This window comes from Anoplopoma fimbria, chromosome 16 (genome assembly GCF_027596085.1).
Source record: "Anoplopoma fimbria isolate UVic2021 breed Golden Eagle Sablefish chromosome 16, Afim_UVic_2022, whole genome shotgun sequence".
Lineage (NCBI taxonomy): Eukaryota > Metazoa > Chordata > Actinopteri > Perciformes > Anoplopomatidae > Anoplopoma > Anoplopoma fimbria.
In genome coordinates, this window is record NC_072464.1 from 6,121,209 (window position 1) to 6,147,590 (window position 26,382).

At 40.6% G+C, this 26,382-nt stretch overlaps 1 protein-coding gene across 2 annotated transcripts in view; it reads right to left on the reverse strand.

Moving 5' to 3' along the window:
• The window catches only part of hdac4 (histone deacetylase 4), a 119,646-nt gene that overhangs the window by 72,005 nt on the left and 21,259 nt on the right, over positions 1-26,382 (reverse strand). For both annotated transcript variants that reach the window (XM_054614738.1, XM_054614737.1), the window contains exon 3: positions 1,429-1,491. In XM_054614738.1, coding sequence (XP_054470713.1) covers positions 1,429-1,491 — 63 coding nt within the window. The remainder of the gene's footprint in view (positions 1-1,428; positions 1,492-26,382) is intronic.

Consider the following 26,382-nt stretch of genomic DNA (forward strand, 5'->3'; position numbering starts at 1 on the left):
ACAGGTGACATGCGAATAACAAGGGTCTACTGGATGAGTGTTCAATTCGCATTGGTCCCATTCATTCGGTCAGTTTAGCGTCCGTTTTATTCGCTGACACATTCTCTGTATATCGCTATCTCTCAAAAAGGTCAGTTAAATGACTTGAAATAGTCAATATGATTAATATTTGTCCTAATAAAGATGTCTAAGCAGGGGTCTATCCAGCATTTGACACAGGTCTACGTTAAATGTGGTGCACGTGCATTGTGTTTTCTTTAAATGCCTAACTGGCATTTACAATGCTTTGCTCTCTGTGTATCACAGCTTTCAAGAGGAATTTCAAGATTATTTTTATAATCACTATGTACCAAGTTAAAAATGCTTTTCTTTTCTACCAAAAGTTTTAATCAATTTAAGTAATTGTGCTTTTCTCTGCATTTCTTATAAAGCTGAACTTGAAAATTCAACCCGAAAATAATTAAGTAGCATTTAAAGACTCCATTTGAATTTAAGAAGTTCAGATAGAGCCCATATCATTAAAACACCCTTACACATCCTGCGTATGTTTGCATGTGTTAGGTGTGTCCGTCTATATTCAGTCGCACGTGTCACTGCGTCAACCAAGGAAACATGCCATTACCAGGCTAATGCTCCGGGGCTTGGCACCCATGTCAGTGACATCACTGCTGCATCAGCGTTTCCGTACCGCCACATGGGACAAACATACCGCTTGTGGGTTGATGACATGCTGATGTGGCGTGATCATCCCACGTTCCTGTCAACAAGAGCGCGAAGTTCCAGCAAAATGTCTTGTTTCACGTACACGCACGTGTGGGCCGGCATGCGCGGTGGGGCATTCTCAAAAGCAGTCGGCCACTGAATAATACATTGCCATGTACTAAAAACAATGTGGGACGTCAGCCGGTTGGAAAGGATTACATGCTCAGGAGTAAATGATAAGTTTCCTCAGAAACAGACACTGACGGGGTGTATTCTTGAGCCGTGCATTAGCCAGCTGAGGCCACCACGATATCATCAAATCCCCAGTTGAGCATTGATGTTCTGTAATCACATGTGGTGCATCACACAGCCGTAAACCCAAAGACATGACGGCATCAATCACTCAGCTCTAAGTGAGTGTATCTCTGCAGAAGGAGACATAGGTACCGGTAGAAACTGGTACCTGATATAAATACCAGGCAGAAACAACGAAACAACGGATCCAATCTGTTATCAAGTGAAAAGTAATTTTTTCTGATTGACACGGTCCAAATTAAGTTTACACACAGACACACACACACACACACACACACACACACACACACACACACACACACACACACACACACACACACACACACACACACACACACACACACACACACACACACACACACACACACACACACACACACACACACACACACACACGCATAGATTTCCTACCGAAATGGTTGAGTGTGGCTGGTTTGAGAAGTTCCACGGGCTGCTCGTTGCTGGTCAAGCCACCTGTCAGAGAGTAGGAAAGGAAGGCTTAGATGTGGTGCTCAGTATGGTATAAAAAAACAGCAGCTGAATAAAGTCAAACCATCTGCCTACAGCTCCCAGCAAAGCCACATGCGAGGTATAGACGACTGGGTAGGGGTATGGTGAAACCGAGAGGATGATGGGAAAACAAGCAATAGAAAGTGACAAGAACAAGGCAGATGTGTACAGTAATGTGATATCTCTTCAATGCAGGCTGAGAATGACAGAGTGAAAGCCAACTGTGGAGCAAAGTGCTCTCATAATACGAGGCATCATATCTAACAAGGGGGTCATCGTTCAAAATCATTTAAATCAGCATTAAGTGGCTGACTGAAACGCATCTCATAGAAATTTCTCAGTTATGTCTGGTCAATATTGGATAAATTCAATTTCAAACATCTTTGCTAGTCCACATTAGTGAGAGTATTTGCTTTCAGGAGGCTGATGAATTTAGCAACAGATTAAAAAATTCCCATAATCTGAGGTAAAAATGTAGACAGTTTTCAGTCTTAAAGTGATCATCATTTCAGACTGCAGGCCATACCTTATTGGTTACTGTTATTTTATACAGTAGCAACTTCATTACTGCGAGTTCAAAAGTAACTCTTTAAATACTGTAATTTTCAATTGAAAACACAGTATTCCACTGCGAAATGGTTTACAGATACGAAAAATTACTGTGGCTTTCCAAGGCCTTTTTTTCTACAATGATGTATACCAGCAATGCTAATCTGGTTATCAGAAACGTATTATCTTAAAAATGGAGATAGTTGCTCTGCTCATTAAGTGCAGTTACATGTTGCAGATGATAAGAAGACCAGTAACAGAAAGAGATCAGTGCTATCATTCCTTCCAAGGACCTACTATAAATGCCCTGGTAGGAAACAAACTAGAAAGTTGTCGGACAAGTTAACACAAATGTAAATATGTTCATCGTATTTCAGTTTTTCTATTTCATCTAGTCGCATATGCTTAACGAATAAGGTGGAGTCTACTCTGAGATAAATCAGTAGACTCTATGTTACTCCACAATGTGTAAACTGCACTTTTCGCCTACAGACTTGTTCTTAGCAAGTGAATCACATGATCAGCTGGACTGATATCTGTGACAATCCACTGTTTTGGCCATTAAAGAACTGGGTTTCCTTGTCATTGCCTTGCTTTGTTGTACGAGTTTATCTATGGGGCTGGATTTATCCTGTTAAGGGTAAAAATATATTTTTCGATAAATTGCAAATAATAGATCGACTTTGTATTTGCCCCTTTTCTAAGTAAACCGGGGCAATCTGTGCAAAATATAGTTGGTTAGGCCCAGCTGACACGTCTCTGCCCTGTCTGTGTTCAAAGTGATGATTTGAGTGGATGTGCGGTGCTTAGTTAAAGTATCTGGTCACAGTCACAGTCATAGTCACAGTCCATGCATAGTTGTATGGGAAAGCGTTTTGAAATATGCTTAAAGATGACGCCCTGCATGATGCTGGTATTTAATTACTCTTGCTAAACTGTTATTGAAACTTCTATTATTCAAACTTTTGCAAAATGCAAAAAAAATAATTATAGATGTGTCACGTTTTAGTCGTTATGCATTTGCCAAAGAAAATAAATCCTTTGTCCACAGTTCTATAAACAGGAAACGTGTTTAGAATTCACCGTTCAATGTGCAATTTACACAATCTAACAACAGCGTTACTCACTTGTTTAATGTAGAAGAACATGAAGTTCCCAGGATAAATTCGGAGCAGCGTTTTATACAACATGGGTATTTATTTAATAGAAATTAATCATCAAGAATCGAATTGAATTGGGAGATGAGGCCCGATCCCCAGCCCTATCCACCGAGTTAACACCTTAAAACATGTTTAAAGCTGAAAGTCAGGGCCTCATAGTCATTGTTTTTATTTCAAATCCAAAGTGATGTCGGCTGCCAACACAATGAAAAACATATCAATGTCCTAATACTCCCTGACTGCACTGTACACACAGACCAGACTATTATTAGACTGCCGGTCTGAATTGCAAGAAGCCCGCTAACATGAATTTGAGAGCGTTTCCCAGGATACCATCATATAGCAAATTGTGGCTTTTGTGTGACACTGTCAGAAGGCAGACGGTCTTGGGTTTCATGAACCACCATTCTCCTACCCACGGTCCTTAAAGCAACCCTTTTCGCTTAAAAAGACTCTCTGGACTCACAAACTCGTTGCCACATATCTGCTCCCACCTGCAAACAGCTTGGATGATGGAAATGATGTAAACACTACAGCCTACATCAGTTTATCCTGAAGATTGGCAGCCGATACGGATGGTGGGGTCAGTAATCCTGCAATTATCACCGCTTTCACAAAGCAGACTTTCTTACAGTCATATATCTCAAACTTCGCCTGTACTCAGTGGGTGTCGGCGCAGACACATTCAGAGTTCAGTTAAGAGCGAGCGCTCGACAAGCAAATATTGCCTAAGTCTAAAACAGACAAACAACTTTTTTAAAGAAAGGCAACACTTTCAAAATGAAAAGTAAGCCCAACTGCGAGTGTTTCTAGTGCAAACATGAGAAACCTCCATCGCCAGTGGAGTCAGACATGGGGGGGGGGGGTTAGCGTGGCAGAAAGGAAAATGTGAGAGCAGACCATGTGCTGTGTCACACATGAACGAGCACCAGCACATGACATACCCACAACACTGTGAATTTTGTTTTTCTGGGTTGCTAGGCGCTATTTTCAGCCCAAGCAGACTGCTCCATGATTAATACATGATGGAGGGTTGGGGGGGGGGGCTGAATTAAATATTCATATCTTACACACAAACGCACACACCAAATGCACATTCTTGAGTTTCACATTCGGGGCTAGGCCTGCTTACTCAGTTTTATTTAAAATAGTAACTAACTAACATGCTAACTCAGGAAACGCATCCATATCTGATGGATGGTGAAAGGAGACCTAACTCTGACTATCTCTAAAAGAAAGGAAGAAAAGAGAAGAGGTTTTGTGATGACGGAGCATTACATGAATCCTCACTTTGTGTGTGCATGTGTGTGTGTGTGTGTGTGTGTGTGTGTGTGTGTGTGTGTGCGTATGTCTGTAGGGTGGCAGTGGCAGATGGCAGAAAGACGACACCAGAGCTCGATAGGCGAGAGACAGGCCAAGAAGAGGGAGAGTTGAAAGTGTAAGTGAGGGTTTTGCATCTTCCCTCTGTTGTACTTGATAATGGCTACCACCCGTATTATTCCATTCGCCCAAAGCCTTCGCAAGGGGCTTGCGTCATGATAAATACAGGGAATAATAGACAAAGAAAGAGAGTTGTACGTGTGTATGCATGTGAGATTGATCTGTATAAATATCTCTATGTGTACAGGAAACATATCTCAGGGAAACCAGACAGCATTAGAGGTTGTCCACCCATGACTGAGGGGACCATGACCTCTGAAACCTGGGGAGGAAGAGAGGTCAAGAGCTCTCTGCCTTAACACGCGGTGACGAGGGAAAATCTCCATGGAAACCACAACAAACAAATATGCAGAGAGAGACAGAGAGACAAAGAGAGAGAGAGAGAGAGAGAGAGAGAGAGAGAGAGAGAGAGAGAGAGAGAGAGAGAGAGAGATAATTCTCTGCACTATATCTTAAGAGCCTGTATAGCCACAATTTTGCTTATAAATATGCTTGAAAGGCATCAAATGAATACAGAATAGTCACTGGTGAACAACCTTGGGTAGCCTAGTTGAGAAGATAATATATGAGCAGTGTAAACATGACATGGCGACACTTGAGGATGTCACTATTTTTACAGCAACGAGTTCTATCAGTTTCTCTCCATCAATTTCAGCCATCGTTGTCTTCCTGATATGTTGCCCCCACCCCAAGCTAATTTTTTCTTAGCTTAGTTTTTTTGGCTAATTTGAATTTTGGTAAAAGAGCCTAGAGTACAGTAAATGGTTGATGTTTTCACTTATTAAATCAAGCATAAATCCCAAAATGAAAAATCCCAAATGAGAGGATGTGAGGTTAGTGTAAATGTAATATCTTTGGGTTTTGGGCTCCTCATCAACCTAAAAAAGAACTTTGAAGAAGTAATCTGGTAGTCTAAGAAACTGAGAAGAATATTTTTCACCATTACATTTTTTACGCCATTTTATAGACTTAAATAAATAAATGTTATTCTTACAATTCGCTCAATTACTAGTAATACTGTAGCTCCATCTGGTCGCTAAAAATGTCCTGTTATCTTATTGTCGAGAAGATCCCCCTACACTTCAAAGAATATTGTGCAAAAGTAGTTTTGAGGGTATTTGGTCTAAACCAAAGTACTGGACAAATTGAAATTTGGACCTCCTGGTGTCGCCTGGGGAGCGTGAATGCATAGAAAATGAAATGGCGATCCATTTAGTAGTTGTTAAGATGTTTCCGCCTGGACCAAAGTGATCGACTGACCGACCAACACTGCCATTCCTAGAGCCACGCCTCTACCCTGGATACAAATCCATGTTGGCTCATTGGTTAATCAATGGAATGCATCTGGACAGCTATTTTGTTGACAGTATGTAACCACTGGTCTGGTTTCCCATGCGCTGTCCTCTCCAGAGCAGACACTGTGTATATGTAGCCTCACAATTGCCTGCAGAGCACTCTTGACCGTTCTAAAAAAAGGTACTAATCCATCTTGTCCGAATCACGTCACTGTTGTCTCAGGGTTTGATTGAATAGTTGTCCTCTCTGAAGCACAGCCATTGTCTGCAGTTACAGCAGCAACAACGGATAAAGTTCAAGTGAGATGAGACTGCTCATTCTACTGGTGCGACCTTTAGCTCTGCTGGTACTGTTATAGACTGTTTACATGGAAAAAGCATGAAATGGCATGCGCTTGTAGCGGGAAATCAAACCATAACAAGAGCTTTATCGCAGTGAAAGGTTTTTTTTACACCATTTAGAACATATTTGTTGTGCATCATGCTTGCAGCAATACGTTATTATGTAATAAAGCAATGACCTGCAGGGTGTTATTGCTGTGCGGAGGAGTGTATTGCACAGCACAATGCTGGACACTGTTACTCTGAGAGTCATGTGGACACTGATGGATACGTTAATGTGTTGACCTATGTGACCCCTGCCATATGCATGCCCCTCAGCAACAGTTATGCATACTCTATCTCCCCAGTGACATGTAGGAATATGGCGAGTAAAAAAATACATATACGCCGTGTAACAGTACACGCATGCCTCCAAGCCCAGGCAGGGAGGTGATTTGCTCTCCCCCCCCCATTTTTAAAAGGCCTAGATGTGTCGACAGACTTCCGTGTGGACGGACATACGTGATCGCCACATGGAAAAGGAAGAGACGGAGTGCCAAGTTACCGACGACTGGCATGAGGACAAGTTGGCTCGGAGGCTCGCAGGAAGCAGGAGTGCCTGCTTCAGTGGACACACACCCGGTGCACAATGGTGAGGAGAATCCCTCCGTGATGCAAGACAGAAAAAAAACATGCAGCATGAACAGTCATAAAATTGCATTTGTGTACATGGTGTGGTTGAACGTATACACAGGCACACAACTGTCCTCCTGCTCCTGGACACCGGGAAGGTGCCACGTCACGTTTTTTTCGGGGGCCACCTTTACCGCCTGTCTAATTTCCAATCACAACAAGAGTCCACCAGCCTCATCCACCTGTCTGGTCCACTGCAACTCAGTCTGGTGTATTCTGAGCCCTCGATATGAGCCTCAGAGCTCTGCCACCCTCCACTCTGCCAACTATGCCATCCTGTCTGCCGAGGCTCCACCAAAATTGCCCTTCTGCTACAACCAAACTCTGAGCCAGCCTGAGAGCGAGCCAGCCGCGCCAACCTGTCACCGTCGCTCTTCACCACAAGACAACCTACTGAGAAGCCAGCATATGAGGGGATTCATTCCAAAATGAGATGTCCATCATGTAATTGAAGGCTAAATTAACTACTTTTTTTTTTTTTTTTTTTGCAAGTTCCCTACTTGGTTATCAAAAATTGGATGCTTTCTGTTAACCTGGCAGATTTCTAATGGAGACTTAAGCTTCATCTAAGCTAGTCTTTTTTATAATTTGTTTATTTATATACCACGATGATGGTGGTTCAAAAGTATCATCTCAAAACTAAAGACTCTGAGCTGGACAAGACATGACTAACCTGATTCTAGTAGAGGAGGTAATTCTGTGCGACCTTGAACATCCACAACACTGTAAAATATGTCCTGCTGCCTTTTAATAGCAAATACAAACGAAAGATATCTATACAAAGAGTCTGCAGTAGAGCTGGGCCTTTGGATGAAGACTTTGGCTACCAGCAATCAGCCGAGTACACTGCCAGTTGTTTTTTTGCACCGACAAGATCTTCAACTGTTAAATGTCCTGCTTTGTATTTATCTTGGTCCCGATTTGGTAAAAAATGTAATCCAAGGGATCTTTTTTAAGATTATTGTTTGTTATGAGTTTATGTAACAAAATAAAATAATAATAATAATAAAATTATACTACTTGCCGATAAATCCTTCTTTAACTCTTGAATATCAATATTACTGTCAAAAATCAAGCATTGGTCGGGCTACACTACAAATCATATAATCCATTCCTAAACAAAAATTACAATTATAGCAAAAAAAAAGGCTAGTTTGTTCAATGGTAAAATAATTATGTTGACAGTAGTCTAATTTTGTTTCTGTATGTCTAGTCAAACAGGTCACTTTATACTGCACATAATGAGATAGAATTCCTTGTTTGTAAGTTAAATGAAATAAAGAGCAGCAAATGTGATGCTTTTCTAACTTGTTCTGTTGGTTAGAGTTTAATTTGTCTGACTGTGTATTTAGGATTGAACCCACGTCCAACTTCTTACCACCGCCCTGCTGAAAACCACTTGTTGGTGTTGCGGCCATGTTTACCAACTACTCAGCACTTCCTCTGGGCATTTTCAACCTATGAGACAAACCACAACTTTTGCCTTTATTTTTACTGCCAGACCGATTTGGGTTTTGTGTGCCCGGTCTGTTTGTACATATGTGTGTGTTCTCAAGTACATGTGTGTATGACTCAGTAGGTATGACGAGGAGAAAGTCAAAATTAGATGTTTGTGGTATATATTTGTGTATCTTGTTTATCATATGTGTGTACTAAAATGTATTCTTAAATTACAATTCATTCATTCATAATTAAAATTCAACTGAGAATAGCTACGTGACATCTAACCAATCTGCTTACAGTACTGAAATTATTGATTAACATATGTGAAGAAAGCCAACGAGAATAACATTTTGTGATGTACATACACATGAAAAAAAACAGTTTTCAGGGAATAGAATTTTTTGTCATGTGTCCCAACCCATGAATCCATCACTCTCTGAACTTCACACACACAGTAACTGTTCATAAAGAGAGGCCATGTGGTCTGGCAGCAGGCCGGCACAAAGAGCTAAGTCCGTAGGGAGACAGGAGATCCCCGTGATACCAAAGACGAGTGCTGTGTGTGTCAATGTGTGTGTGTATGTGTGTGTGTGTGTGTGTGTGTGTGTGTGTGTGTGTGTGTGTGTGTGTGTGTGTGTAAGTGTATTAAAAGCAACATAGACATCTGTAGCGGAGTGGAGGGGTCACTGAAAAGAGAGAAGGGCCTTTCTGTTAGTAAGAGCATTACACATGTGGACATCACATGGAAGACTCCACTTTCTGGTTACGCAATAGGTCACAAATATTGTAATGTATACGCATGCAAGTCCACAACACATTAACATCCCTCAGGCATAATACAGTCCCTGTGTGTGTATGTGTGTGTGTGGGCTTCACAGTAAAGAGGGCGCTACTTCTTTGGGATCCAAGCACATCTGCAAAGTATCTGTTTCTATTAGATTTTACCCAGAATACCCCAACCACTGGTGTCATGGTCACTGAATTTCAGCAACAAACATTTCAGGCTAGTTCCATCACCAGGCTGCAAACCGCTGGAGTTAATTACACCTTTTGTGTCTTACAGTCTGTTTTCACAAGCGCTTGTGTTCACCGTGTGTGTCGCTGCCTGGAATATGGGTGTGATTTACCAACGTGCCCAGTCATGCTGAATCCTGTTAAGTGTGTGTTGTAGTCACCAGCTTCGAGGATCACAGCGTGCGTGTTTGTGTTTGAGGCCTGTGATTAGTTTGTGTCTCTCTTTGTGAGTGAACATGTGTGGGTGAACAGACAAGGTAAACGCTAGAGCATGTCTATGCTTCTTTCTAGTTATGCTGTAATAGAGCATTTCTACAAAAGCATTACATGATTTCCTTTAAGTTATTTAAAGCTGCAAAGATACATTTTTGGCCACTAGGGGCAGAAGGGCAACAAGCTAAGCTAACAGACCAGGCTCTTCTCATACACTGTTCGTAGCCATACCTATGAAAAGTTATGCACAATCATTCATATATATCCCACAAAAATATATTTGTATGTAATCCACATAATTGTGAACCAGAAAGCATAATGAGTAATAAAACCCATGTAGGGAGGAGCCTGGGAGTGGGTCCAAAAAGAAAGGACTTTCACCCAGGAGACTGCAGTTCGTGTCCCATGTGTAACCAGAAGTCAACATTTACTTATTTGGCACCTAATTTCCCAAAAATATTTTATTTTAAACCTAACCAAGGAGATTTCTTGCCTCAACTTAACCATGTGTTACAAAAAAAGTTATTTAAAGCCAAACCATGATCTTAGCTTAACGTTACTAAGTTGTTTCATTTGAAGATCGAGGTTTATTAAAAAAGACTGTATGCGTGTAACAATTGGAATATGGTGATAGACATTTGTAGGAAATTCAGGAAATATTGGGAATATCTTTTTTAAAGGTATCATACCTACAGTTATATGAGGATATGTTGAACAGACACACAGTCCTGATATATTCTTTGGCTAAAACGTTGCTATGGTTATTTTGCAGCATCTCTGAGTATTTTGGTCATGCTATAGATCGGTGTTAGACAGGTATTGTAATTGATTGGGTCTGTCAGACCCCCGGATGGAAATGATTGCCTCTGTGATGTTTATGAGAGCGACTCAGACTCAATCATACTGTGGTTCGGCAAAAAATTTGAATCGCCAATGATCATCAGCCTTCAGAGTGCCTTCATGATGGAGCGAAACACAACATTTTTAGTTCACCAGCTGATGGCCTCCATCGCCTTGTCTGCCAACTCTGTTTTGCTTCCAACATCTCTCTTCCCATCCGCCAGGATGTGTCCGATCAGTAGCTGTCCCCCACTAATAAAATGCATCCAGAGGGAGGAAGAAAAGGCTTCAAAGGCATTCCTCCAGTTGATATGGGAGCCTCCGCAAATCCCCAGGTGCCCTCCTGTCTCCATTTTCAGCACAAAAACTCCCTGTGTGTGTGTGTGTGTGTGTGTGTGTGTGTGTGTGTGTGTGTGTGTGTGTGTGTGTGTGTGTGTGTGTGTGTGTGTGTGTGTGTGTGTGTGTGTGTGTGTGTGTGTGTGTGTGTGTGTGTGTGTGTGTGTGTGTGTGTGTGTGTGTGTGTGTGTGTGTGTGTGTGTGAAACCCCCTCACACCTCACCATCACACTCGTAAATCAACTCTCTTTCCACTAATGTCAGGCAATCCTTTTTCTCTTCCAATAAAAGAACCATATCTCTAAAGAAGATATTAAAAATGGTTTTAGAGACACCCTGTTCCAATTTTAGATTTGCTTGACGGATTGAGCTACCCTAAAAATAGCTCAATCCTGTGATGGATTTAATGTATAATGTGGTTAAGATAAAGATTTTCATACACACAGTACCATCCACTTCTGAAATGTGTATTTCTAAACAAAATTCCATATTAATTTCATTCAGTTTCTAATATAAAAAGTAGTTTTTTTTGTCAAAGTAACAATCTCACATTCCTCAATCTGTCATATTGGCAGTGATCAATATCAGAACAACACAGCGAATTTCAAAATTGACAACAGTGGATACTAAGAGACAGCACCTGTATCACAGCATCCTAATGACACATCTCGCTGAAAACACAATTGGTATGAGGATTGGTTTATATGTTGTCAGTAGCCAACTTAAAGTACCCATCCACTCACAACTGTGTTCTTCACAGTGATGTTTGAGTTTCACTGTGCAGAATGATACATGTGCAGACTGGTTTTGACACTAAAGAATTGTTTTCATATTCATCTCCTGACATGTGAATGTCTCAATGTGTTCACCCATAGACTTTATATAAGAAGTGTACGCAGTGTTTGACTTCAAACCATCGGTTTGTGGAACCCAAAATGTTACAATAAACTTTCATGAATTAAAACACACTGTTAAAGGGTTTAAGTCCAAAGATGAAAACGCAAACAACTTCCAGACTGAACAACACCATGATAGCAACCTGTCAATCACACGGTAGACACGCCCTAAAGTAAACCCTGCTTCATTGTCAATTTTACTCTAAATGGGACCATATCTTACTAAATCAACATCATGCTGTATTGAAGAAGAATTGAAAAAAGAGATTGAGAACTAAATCTCATGTTTACAATGTTTACTGAGGTAATAACTTGAAACCTTCACTGTACAAACATTAAGTATAGACTTTTCAGAGAATTACTGTAAGAGACCTTTTGTGTCCAGAAGTTAAACATCCGAAATGACCAATATTTACATATTCGTAGATTCTGGATTTTCTTCCTGAGAAAGAAGTAGATAAGAATTTTACATAGTTTTTTGATAAACCTTAATCCATCATGAACCAGCAGAATAATATACGACAACCATTCATTTATCAAAACATCTGCCTCGCTTCTCCTCAGATCTAATATAATTGTTAAAGACAAACTTTCTCTGTCTTCTCTGTTAGTTAAACCCCAGATTCTATGATTCCTAAAGATCTTGTATCAACTGAAAATAATTCACACCAAATAAAGTAAATGCCTAGACAGTGTAATTTTATTAGAACTATAAAGCATTACAGTTTTAAAAAAAAGACATGTTCCACAAATATTGTTTAAGGGAAAGGTGAGCCACAACCATAAAGAGTAAGCCTAATTAGTTGAGTCCAGTTTAAAAGTGTTGTGAAAACACGGCTATGTGTACCAGCGAGGAACTGCTCGGACATTCCTGGAAGGAGGAATAACAGCACAGCAGCTGGTCAGCAGAAATAATCTTAACACTTCAGCCTTACTGAACACCAGAAATAAATCCTGCAGAACTGGGCATAGGTGTCAGTTTAGCGATTTTAAATGATTTACCATAAAGCAGTTTCTTAATTTTGGGTGGAAGAGGAAGGGAGGAAGCAGAGGAGGAGGAGAAATAAGATGGGTTTAAAAGGGTTGGGAAATTGGAACTGCAGAGGGGGACGACGACAAATAAGGATAAGGAGGATGTGAAATAATAGAGCTAGCTAAAGTGGAAGAACAGAGATAATTAGTACTGAGAGGTAGCACATTCTATAAAACAAACACACACCTTTTAAAAGATGAATATGAACCAGAGCCTTTTTTTATACAATACAGCCAGCGCATTCCCCCGTAATTAGGAAGGAATGTCTTACATGTGGCTCTCTCTGACGTCAATCCTGTACCTTCCCAGAGTTTGCTTTCTCTTCCCCGGCGCTGTGAATGTTTAGCGTTAGGCTGCTTTTGGCAAAGCTCCTGGGTGCTAGGAGAGGTTTAGGAGGGGGAAGGGTGGGGCTTCTTTGCTTGTTTAAAGAGCGAGCAAAGGATGAGCATGGTAACCTCAGCGCAAGTATTTGGCTCTGCTGTGATTCCATTTATGTGTACGTTGGCTGGTGCCACACCGGTGGTGCTGAGAAGTTTAAAAAGTTTGAGATATTTAGAGCAAAGTGCTTTAAAATCAGGGGGCTTTACACATTTCAACAGACACATTGTGGAATGGAGTGCAGTGTTAGCGATCAGCGAACAAAATGATCTGCAGTGACGGTTTTGCAGTTCTGTGATAGTCAGTGTCTGGACACTTCAGGTGAAATCTTGCTTTCTCAGTACCGAACTTTCAGGTTTTTGACAACTAACTACAGTTGATGTTAAATGCATTATCAAAGTTAAATTAAGAAAACCAAAAGAAAATCATATCTCTATCAAAATCATTGGTGCATGGACCTCTGTGAATATGTGTTAATTCCATTAACAAAGAATATACAGGTCAGAGTTTAGCTCCTTACAACAGTAACTGGGTCAGTTAGAGCCGCGTGGTACAGCAATCATCTGACTAAGTTCATGTAAGGTGCTCACTGCTTTTGATGAAAGCTCAGAGGAATCAGAAAGGGATTCTGTCAGGTCCTGGAGACACAATTTCTATAGGGATGCAGAAGGGAAACAAATCCATCCTCTTAATAGTGTTTCATGACTGAAAAAAACTGAAACTCATCCACATGTTGAGGAAAACTTTACAAAGTATGCAGTCAAGATCTCCTTGCAATAAATGTATTACTAACACTAACATAACATGTGGGGTCCCTCAAGGCTCTATTCTGGGACCTGTATTGTATAGTCTCTATATGCTGCCATTGGGAAATATCATCAGAAAACACAGGATTCATTTTCATAGCTATGCTGATGATACACAACTATACATCTCTTTATCACCCAATGACACCAGCCCTATTGATAAACTGGTTAAATGCATTGATCATATCAACTCCTGGATGTCACATAATTTCTTGCAGTTGAATAAAGATAAGACTGAGGTTTTAATTATTGGTGCAAAGGCCCAGAGAGAGATACTGTGCACTAACTTAAAATCCCTGGCACAAAATGCCAAGCCCCTAGCAAAAAATCTAGGTGTGCTTTTAGACCCTGATTTGAACTTTGAATCACACATTAATAATCTCATTAGAACAGCATTTTATCACCTGCGAAATATTGCTAAAGTGCAACCGTTTCTCTCCCAGGCAGATACTGAGAGACTTATGATTGCTTTTATCACTAGCAGGCTTGATTACTGCAATGCTCTCCTTTCTGGTCTACCTAAGAAAGCTATAAACAAGCTACAGATAATTCAGAATGCAGCGGCACGTGTGCTTACCAAGACCAGAAGGAGAGCACACATCTCACCTGTCTTAAAGTCCCTCCATTGGTTGCCTGTCAGTTTTAGAATAGATTTTAAGATCCTTTTATTGGTGTTCAAATCACTGAACGGACTAGCGCCTGAATACTTGTCAGACATGCTTTTAACGTATACTCCTCTAGATCCTCCTCTGGCACTGGCCTTTTTTAGTTGTTCCCTGGGTGAGGACCAGTGGTGGACATTTACATGTAATTCAGTTTTCCATGTATCTGTACTTTACTCAAGTACATTTTATTTGCTTTATACTTTTTTACTTCACTACATTTAAAGCGAAAATTACTTTTCACTTCTTTACATTTACAGAAACGTTCCTTACTCGTTCCTTTTTTTATTTTTAATAAAATACCAAAAGGTCAAAGTGTATCGCGACTATAACAGGTCCTCTGGCACTGGCCTTTTAGTTGTTCCCTGGGTGAGGACTAAGAACTACGGTGAGGCAGCATTTAGTGTCTATGGTCCTCGCCTCTGGAACAGCCTGCCAGAGGAGCTGAGGGCATCACAATCCATAAACATTTTTAAGAGAAATCTTAAGACATACCTTTTTAGTTTAGCATTTTCTTAATCCATTGTTATCAGTATTACTGTGCTACTATTGGTTTTATACATTTATTGGTTAAGAATGTTACTCTGTTGCTGCTCTTTCTATTTTACCATGTTTCTATATTATTATTTCTCTCTACCGTTTATTTTCACAGTATTGTTGTATTTTCATTGTATTGTTAAGCACCTTGTATTGCAATTTTGCACGAAAGGCGCTATATAAATAAAATTTGATTTGATTTGATTAAAATGCCTCAGGGTAGGGTTAGGGTTCAAATTACAAGTCCATCTTTTCTCACATCCAGTGGCAATGTGAGGCTGTGCTTTGAGCTAAATGCTAATGTCAGGATGCTAACATGCTCACAACTACAATGCTAACATGCTGATGGCAGGTGTTCAGTTTAGACCGTGGTCATCATCTTATCCACCCATCCACATAACCTTCCATTTATCTGGAGCCGGGTCGTGGGGACAGCAGGCTTAGCAAACTATCACAGACGGGGCCTCCTACCAGTTGGATGTGTCTGTAAAACCTCTATAGGGTGGCGCCCAGGAGGCATCGTGACCAGTTGCCCAAAACCACATCAGCTGGCCCCTTTCGACGTGAAGGAGCAAGCGGCTCTACTCTGACTTCCTTCCAGATTCCTGAGCTTCTCATCTCCTAACCCTCTCTCTAAGGCTAGGTAATAGGTGAATGGTACATGGACTTGTACTTGAATTTTCCTCCAACCACTCAAAACACTTTTACACTCATTCACCCCATGTATACACTAATGGCATGACAAGGTGACCATGGACTGGTAAATCTAGAGCTTCACCTTCCTGTAGCTCCATCTTCACCGTAATAATCCGGCCAATCAGAACTAACTAATCATTCAAACCCAATCACACAACGATTGGCATTGGGTGGGGTTAAGTGCCTCGCACAAGGGATCGAACCGCAGATCTTCTGATTTAAGGACAACCCGCTCTACCTTCTGATCCGAAAAGTCATTTGGCTTGTATCCCCGTTCTCCTCCATTCCATCACTACCCAGAGCTAATGCCCATAGGTGAGGGTTGGAGCATAGATGGACTGGTAAATCGAGAGCTTTGCATTCCAACAGCTCCCTCTTCACTGCAGTGATCCAGTACAACGCCCCCCCATCACTGCCGACCCCCGCACCGAACCACCGAACCTTGGGGTAGTGAGTCCCAGGTGTAATGATGACCTGATGTCCTTAAGAGAACAAGCAAACCCTGGGCCATACATTAAGCCGATGACAGTCCTTTGACAGCATTCAGTCGGCACTGCATCAATGAGATAAAACTCTCTTAGTGACATTATACGCAGCAACCATCTGCTTTGTGCTGTGATCCGTGTGGCTGCTGAAACTGAGAGCTGAAAGGCAGTTTGGTGTCTGTGCGTGTGTGTTTTTGTGTGTGTGTGTGTGTGTGTGTGTGTGTGTGTGTGTGTGTGTGTGTGTGTGTGTGTGTGTGTGTGTGTGTGTGTGTGTGTGCTTGTCTGTGTGGTTTAGGCCTGCGTTCACCAGCACGTCACATGAACCAGAGCAGAAGGATTATCAGTAATAATACTGAATCACTCAGGTTTTAGCAAGAGTTTACAGTGGGATTAACTAACAATCTGATGCTGAGTGGATTGTGCTGTCATTGTGATTGTTATTATTATTATTATTATTATTATTATTATTATTATTATTATTATTATTATTATCCATCACAGTGGGCTCTGTGATTTTCACTGCAGGTTTCCTTTAGCAAGTGTCCTGTTTGCAACAGCATCCCATAGGACTTTAAACTAGAATTACATGCCTGGATACACAAATAACGTTTTGTACCTGAAACGAGGAGAAGCAGGGGATAATTTGTACATGCTCTACTTGAACAGAGTGCTGCTATCATGCAGAATCATACAGACCACATCTGGTGCAAATATTTGCAATCATATTCAAACTCTGATCCATAATATGGCTTATATCTCGTAACAAATCCATTGATGTTGAATATTTTTGACCATAATAAGGACTGAGAGAAAACACCAATAAGTCCTTCTCTCTGATAAGCAGAATGTTCCTGTATCCATCCCCTCTCTCTCTCTCTCTCACTCTCCCAAATGTCTATGGGAACATGCCAACTGTGGGGATACTTGCTTTGGGCTTAGTTTATTTGTTTTTCCCCCTCTCTGCGTGCCCGCTGCAAGTTTGCTTGAGCTCCTTCGTTGAGCCCTGTGTGTGGATTCATAGTTCCCATGCCATCTGATGTCAACAAGCTCCTTCAGCAACACTAATCCACTCCCAAAACTCCCCCAGATCAGTCAGCAGTGGCAGCGATTTGAGGGAGAGCCAAGTTTCACACAAAGCGGTGCTTAAAACTTTGAGAAATCACCTCATAAAACAATGTTACCATCTAACGGACTGTGCTGCCCGTCACCTTTTAGACTGGAACAAACCTGAATGGAGCAAAAACTGTCAAAGCCCAAAAAAACGAAAAGCTAATATTTGTCACATATCGACTAGCATGAAAAGAGCAACGCTGTGCTGTCTGTATGTGCAGGCAGTTGAGTGATGAGTAAGGGATTTTCAAGCCTATTTTCTCATATGCCTGTATCCATGGTAACAAGATAAACATTTGAACTATTTTGGCAAAACTGTGATATTTGACGATTTTGTTTAAATTTAGTTCTTACACAAACACTAGAAATTGATTGAAATTGAAAAGTCATTTTGGTGCTCCTCAGTTATAAAATGAATCTCTTCAGATTGACCTAATTAAATAATATAATACTATATTCTTTTAAGCATTTATGTGACAACATTTTAACCTCTGAATATGTGATGTATTGGACTTTATAAAACAGACTTAAATGTTTCATAGCTTAAGGACTCCATTGTTCCATAAGAAGGAACATTCTGTTGACACTCCATCCCTTGCTGTCCAATTTGGAGGGTGCTTTCTCTGTTCAGTCGACTTAACCAGGAACCGCTCAAGGTCAATCTCTCCACTCCTCTCCACTAGTAAGCAGTCCATTAGCCAGCTCATCTTTCCTTAAACCGCTGGGTATTTGGAGAGGCAGGGGTGGGGAGGGCTGGGCTGAGATGACAGAACTGTCAACATGGGCCTTCGACAAGGCAGAGCACTGCCATTACTTTCATGTGAGAGGATGGGTTAATTATAAGATTTGGTTTCTAATATGGAGCCTGTCAGAGGAAGTGCAGAGCTTAGAACCGGTAATTAGACATAAATCGTTTGACTCAAGCAAATGTAGGGATGTGGGGGGAGGGGTGTTGGGGGGTGTGGGGGTTGAGTGTGAGATCTGACTTTGTCTGTAGTAAGGGGAGAGTTTATCATCCCTCGCAAGCACAAGCTGTTAGCTTTCGAGGTCTTAACGGCATATTTTGATTCGTGTGGTGGGGTGGCGCTGGGCGGTGTGGCCTCTAATCTATATCACTGTATAGTTGCATGCATGGACAGTAATGGTTTATCATGGTATATATTCGTTTTTCCTAAAAGGTCGAATTTTCAACCATCACAACGTAAATGTAAGCCCTCTAAATGTTATCTTTAGTATTGTTATATTTAGTGATAATTTGCAGAAAACGTGCAATGATATAGATAGTAAATTAATCATTGTATTGTTATTTATATTAAAAATGTAAAAAAAAAATGTGGCATATATAGTCTTAATGTATAGAAGCTGCTTAGAGCTAGTGTTAGGAAGTGAAACGGGTCAAATTTCACTCTCTAATGTCTATTTTAAATTGCTGTGAAAACATCTGCTTATAAACAAAAGTATTTATTCAAGTCAAATTTCGTAAGTTTCATACCGCAGGGAAAATTCATACTGGTGTACTTTATATACCTTTTATACCTTTTATACCTTCCACCCTTCGGTTCCGGAAGTGTTACCTGAAAATTATAACATGGTGTATTTTAAATACTGAATGGTAACAATATAGGCTATATCGATGTACTTTGGGATGTGAGATAATTCAATATTACCATTTTCTGTCTTAAAACATAATCAATATATCAATATCAATATCATAGTACTGTTTTACACCTATTAAGTTTTTTGATTAGTTTACTGAATGGCAGTGGAACATCGTTCCTTGAGTTACATATAAGTATATGCCTATCATGTGTGGTTTATATTGTATTGCCTCAAGCCCTGCAGTATTTATAATTATTTGTAATTCCTCACAATTTCCAAAGATGTGATTTTACCCCAGAACTGTTTTACGCAAGCAACTGCATGTTCGGGGGGCTGAAGGCGGCTACATTAAACCGGAACACATCCACAGTTAGTGTTATACAATTGTGCTGTGGCTCCTAAACCGCTTGTTTCACAGTTGGATTTCTGCACCTACGTTTTCATGGCAATGTCAGCTGGTCGATCAACTACATTGGTCCAAACTGAAATATCTTGGGTGGATTGCTATTACATTTGGTACAGATACACACAGAGCCCAAAAGATGAATCCTAAGCACTTTGTTGATCCCCCTGACATTTCCACAAACGCCACCATGACGTTGACATTTGTGGTTTTTGTGTGAAACGTTTTGACAACTACTGAATGGACTGTAACGACATTTGGCACACACTTTCATGTCTCCCTGAGGATGAACTGTAATAACTTTGGTGACTCCTTAACTTTTCATTTATTTTTATCTTCAGATTTATAACCAAATACCTGTGCAAAATCAAAGACATTCCCATTAGCAACTGTACTTTGTGTTAACTGCTCACTAGCATATGTCAGCATGCTATCATGGCTAAGATAAAATTGTGAACATGTGCAACATTAAAGTGATAAACATCCTCATGTTCTGATGTTGCCATTGTATGCACGCTGACACTGACATTTAGAACGGCATCACAGAGCTTCCAGCGTGGCTGCAGACTCTCAGTCTTGTCATTGACCCATCCATAACAAAGCTTAAAGTATCAACTGTGCTGGTTGACCTGCAGAGACATCATTGTTGCTTGCTGTGCACTTCCTGTGATCCATTATAGTACAGCACGAATAGTTTTTCCAAATGCATCCAGTCTGATCTTACCAACTGCTATCTCTGCCATTTTTACAAAAACAGACCACTTAACAGGATTACTTTGGGGGGGGGGAAATAACTCAGTAAGAGGAATAACCTAATTGGTTGTGCCCAGTGTTTCCTAAAGTGTTCACACACTGGCCTCGTGAAACATTGGTGCGAACGCCGCTGAAAGCCTCGCTGAGCAGCCGAGCTTTATAAGTGGCTGAGATGACAGCGAGATGACACACAGGCAATGAAATGTCAGGATGTGAGTCATACTAATGAAGCAGCGACTGAATGAAGGTAGAATGAACCCTTCTGGAACGCTCTCCCACTAACTGATGTATTAACAGTATGACTAAACACGCTACAATTACGGCCTTTGACTGCTGGATTTTGAAGCGGCGTTTCATGAAGTGTCAGTCATGGCAGATTCGTTATTCACATGAAATGGAGAAATGAAAAGGGCCTGTGACTGTGCTTGCCCCGGACAGCTATACAAGGAGCACATCGGCGGCCACACACTGACCCGCACACACACACACACACACACACACACACACACACACACACACACACACACACACACACACACACACACACACACACACACACACACACACACACACACACACACACACACACACACACACACACAGTCATTCTCTCGCTATGGTTGGCTCAGTCCCTACACCAATTCTCTCCCTCTAATTACAATTAAAATAGTCACGCTTGTTTTCATGCAGCATAACTAGAGCAGAGCTGAGAATGGCTCGCTTGTTTATTGTGGTGGTGTTGACAAAAGGGCCTTCAATAACAAGGAGGGGGGGGCCTATGTCCAGCCTGACCTTTTTGCCGGTGCAGATAGAGGCCTGCTCTCTTTTCTTTCCGGCCAGAATATTAGCAGGTTGGCCCTGCATGCCATCCAGGAGCTAGAAGGTTCTTGGTTCAAACCCTAGAGAGTACATGCAGGGGCTCTCTACTGGCTCTGAACAAGCCTATTTCACAGATGCATACTGCAGATCACCTCAAAATGTCATGTCAAACTGATTCTGAATATTGGTCATTGACTAACCACAAAAGGTAAAAAACAGAGCGACTTTATTGACATGTTGACCAACCCATCCCTGACTGCTACCAGCTTCTTTAATAAATTGTCCCCATCTAACTCTGGATGTTATTAAAATCATCCCCACCAATGTTTTAACTTGAATGAACACACCCCTGTTAATAGAAATGCCTTGGCTGTTAGTCGTTATGGTTTCCATTGACTTTGTTGGAGGTTTCGTCTAACAAATATGTGTGTATTTTTATTTCTCTCTGGCTCTGGCATTTGCTTTTAAGTTTACATGGAATGTGTTGGATTTTACAGTAGAATTAGTTTCTAAAGCTATATTGGAGATAGTTCTCTCTAGGGACAGGCCCCCTTACCCAAAGGCCCCTGTGCAACGGCACCACCAGCACGGTCTACATTTACGCCCCTGAACATGCATCTTTGGTGATTTGATCACAAGTGAACAGCTCTAAGCACCTCAGTTCACAACTGGCATAAGAATGGGTCTCAACAGAAATCCTGAGTGACCACTTATGTTCAGGTCTCACTTTCCCGCTCTATATGCAAATTAACACATAATTTCTCTCTGCAAATACCAAATGTGTTGATGATTTTTTTTTTAACCAGTTTGTGTTTCCAATCGTTTCATTTACTAACTCGTGCAGAGAAAATGAGGCAGTTAACGGGGCCTTAGAGGCTACAGTGGGACTAGCAAATCTGTTAGATGGTACATAACTAAATGTTTGCATGTCAACATGTTCAAAATTAGAATGTAAACATGCTGATGTTTAGCAGTTATCATTTTATTACAAAGCGTGATGCTGGCAAAGAGAATGTACATTGTAACAAATAATGTCAATAATGTCAACCTGCTGATGGCGGTAGATGAAACGTCAGGCATCACCAGAGTCAGTAGGATTCCTTCTCGGGGGAACATGAAAGTCTGCACAAAGATTTAAATCCAATATTCGACAAGATATTTTAATCCGATTCAGTTTTAGTCATTCAAAAGTATCTCTATGGCCAAATAATGATTAAATCATATTTATTGAAATGTTGAGGACATTTTCATGCGTGCACTAGAGGCTGTTTCGTTAACACGCACATGCAACTGCAAAGCTCCACAAGCACATATCCGCAGCGGGGCACACAGACGCTTCATGTACCTCTTGGAACATTGTGGCCAGCGGCCGTACCAGCTCACTGCTCTTCTGTCCATGACCCCTCAGCCAATCCCTACCTCTTCTATCTCCTTCAGAAACATACTGCATATCGCATAACCAATGTTTTTAACAAGGAAGCAATGTCGAAATACAGTCAGTGTCACTTACGACTTTGCACAGACCATGCTGAGAGCTTTTCACTGTTATGGGCTCTGTGGGATCCTGGTCCTGTGACTGTCACATGGCCAATAAGGTTCTTACACTATACTGGTATCCCAGTTTACTGGAGTATTAAAATGGACAGTTATCATACAGCATATGTTAATTGTTAAAAATCAAAAAGGACATTGGTTTTAAAGCTCACAGTTGACATCATTTTTTATATAATAGTTAATTTAACAGGCTAGTGCTGCAAACATGTAAGCATGCTTCAGTTATATTAGCCGTTCTGATTTGTAAATAATGATATTAATAATCATCATCATCATCATCATCATACCATGATTCTGGGAAACCCTGACATTTTCTGAGATGTTTATCTTATCGTGAAAACCCTTTGGCCAAATGTCTGAAGTGTTCAAATGAAGAGGTGCCGACTTATCTGATGACATTCACAGCACTCCTAACATCATCAGTCACTGAACTGGGACATTTAACAGCTTGTAATCAGCTTTTTCTTAATCACCTGCAATACTAACAAAGTAATGATGTGATGCTTTAACTCTGTTTACCAGCTGATGGTAAAATTCCACAGAGTGAAAGTCCAACGTCAAAAACAAAATAACACTGCACATCGATGGCACATTAAGTAAAATCACAGAGGCCACTAAGGTCTGGGTGATTACGTCATTCAGGCAGTGTGACGAACGACTACTTTTAAATCACTGTCAATCTTATTACGTGGTCTTTGCTGCATTGGGTCATGTAACAGGCTGCCTTGTTCCTCTGTGGACGTAAAATCCTCCATAATCATAGTCATAAATTATGACCTGGGAGTCTTGTTGCTATGCAGCGGTCAAAAACGTCCTAGAGTGCTAGTGCTATTCATTTGAGGCATGACATTTCCTGAAGCTTGAAAATCAGTTATACAGCAAGTATAATGGGATTAAATACCTAGAAAACCATCATCACGAGCGCACAGAGTTTGCCATCTGATGTGTTTTGTTTGTGTTTTGGCAGGAGGCTGCTGTGTGTCTGGTGTAGACAAAGGTGGATAGGGGCCCCATTAGATCCATGCTTTTCAACAAAAAGTCCTCTGTTCTCTAAATGATTGCGTGAATACATTTGTGAGAGAGGAAAACATTTGGGGGGGGGGTTGGAGAACTTGTGTCTATTAATAGTGTCTATAAATAGATTAAAAAAAAAACATAACTATCATTGCCTTCTGTCCAGTCACTTATAATCCTTTCCATATGCTGCATTACCTTCCATATAGATTAATTTATTAGTGCTGGCTTCTGTGGAAACAGTGATCATTTGGTATTTCAAAAGAAAAAGAATAGCGTCTTAAGTTGCTATTGTGAAAATGTAGAAAAATGTATGCAGTTTACTTGTAACTTTGACACTTTACACTGCTACACATGGCTCTGAAAGGGAGTTTTGGTGTTCAGCCGACAGCGCTAAACAATGAGTTGAAAAATATCAATGACAATGCCGCAAAAGGATACATGAATCACATCATCTAAATTCATGATTTAAAAAAAATGGTAAGATCTGTTACGATTAAACTTCGAAAACGTTGCAATATTTTTGCTAATATTTGATTATATACCTTGATAGAGGTTGATATTACTAGCTGACAAAAAAACCTCAAGATTGTTGTATTTATTTAAAACAATTGAGTTGAAATGGAGAAAGAGAAAAAATAAATCAAAGGAGATTTGTGACGAACATTTCTAGTCAGATTCAAACCAAAGAAGCCATAATTACATGTACACATTAATAGTAATTTTATCATTAGTGTTTCCCTCACTACTACTACTACTACTACTACTACTACTACATCTATACCATTTGCCAACTTTGACTCACACGATGGAGGTGTTGTTTATCCGTCCTAAGATGTTCACAAGACAGTTACTGACTGTTGAACAAAAACAGTACCAACGGTGTAAAAAAAGAAAAATAAAGAAATGTTTTGTGGTGAAATCATTTGAACACAAGAAAAAAGGACTAACTGCATGATGTGAGAAACACGCCATTTGGTTCATGTGATTAGATATCCTCCATTAAAAGAGAGTGTTGCTTTCCGTGCTCAGCGTGCTCGCTACAAACTATATAATTGCCCCAAAGCCCTCTCTGAGAGAGCATCCTCAGGCCAAACAAAGATTCCCATGGACGGACCGGCGTTTGCGTGTGCTACATGTTGTGTCAGCATCTCCCGTTGAATGTCCATGCGAGTGAAACGCTTGTCTTGTGGCCTGTCATTGCACGGATGCTCATTAGGGTGTTATCTCCCAGTGCAATCGTGTGCAAATGACAATGAGCCTGAGAGACGTGGCCACAAAGACAAAATCAGAGTCAGGGCGACATAGAGGAGATGGTTCTAGATGTCCGATAACCACCGCTGAGATCTCAGAGAGCTGCATGAGGAGGAAAGCCATGGAAATGCGGACACAGCATTTTTATGCACATTCACGTAATACTAAAATATACCTTCTCACAAAACTTTGCCCACTTTCACGCTGTCTATACAACCTCTCCACTGCTCCACTACTACAGCACCAAGACCAACAATTAACAAGCTGAGAGAAAAAGAACAAAGCCATCGGGACACGAACCTTTCTGACAACTAACTTTGGCGACGAGCTAACGACGACAGAGGTCACGCAGAGGAGCAATATGTTTATTAAACTAGCGTGTTCCCACCAGCTCATTTATTTAGCCAACAGCAAAATCTACAGCCTACCCTCGCTGTCCCATTCATCTAATAGGCCACTGCTCCTGAAAGCTGAAGTAATGAGCTTGCTATGTTATGCTAATGGGGGAAAAGAGAAGCCTGGTAAATTACAAATGTGGGAGGACGACAAACCTCGGTTTCATGTTATTTGACTGATGGCGAAGCGCCGCTGAACTCGTTGACTTTGCATGGATTTCTACAGAGGGGTTCCTGGGTGCAACACCGTAGGTTCTTCATGCAGACTGCTGGGGATGGAGGTACAGTAACATTTTCTTAAGGTAAACAGCTATACCCGATAATAATGTGTGATATATTTGACTGGATTATTTATTCCATATTGGTGTGAGTATATGATATAAAGCATTCATCTGTGGAGAGCCCCTAAGGCTGTCAATGAGGACCACATTTTTGTATACAATAAATAGATTTTAAACACAGTTGGAAAGCCACCACAAGAGAGCTAACTTAATCAATAGAAAGTTGAAACTATTTAACATGTAGTGCTATACTGAATATCTCTCAATGATATCAAAACAAGTTCAAAAGTGGCATGTTATCTATTGATGATTGGAGTATTTGTTGTAAGAGAAATGATTCATCAGCAGGTCACATCAGCCGATGTTGAATATAATAATATAAGTATAGTATAGTAGTATACTGTAGATGCCTGAGCTAACATTCGATTTACAGACAGGCAACATGAACTTCTTAACGGCTCCAAACGCTGGAGGTGTTGCAGAAAAGTAGACAAAACTAAATCTTCAAATGTGATAAGTTTAAAAAGTTTGGCAAGGAGATAAAAGAGAGGCACTGATCAATACCCACCAGCTGTCTTGTCAATTGCTATAGAATATTGTAACAGAATCAGCTTGTTTTTAAAACCCTTCAAAACATTCACCACGATGTTTGGTCTTTCTGAACTACAAAAAGTACCAAAACCCTGATGAGTTCTTTCTTTCAGCTTGTTTGAGACAAAAAGAAAATAGTGTCCTGCAGAGAACACAAAGAAACCCAGCAGTTTCATTCTGTCCTCTGGAACAACTTCTGAAATTAAACTTAATTAGCTACAGTTGATAAAATGTCAATTTATGTTTTAGAAAAATCTAAAAGTGGCCAACCAAAAATGAGAAAAAA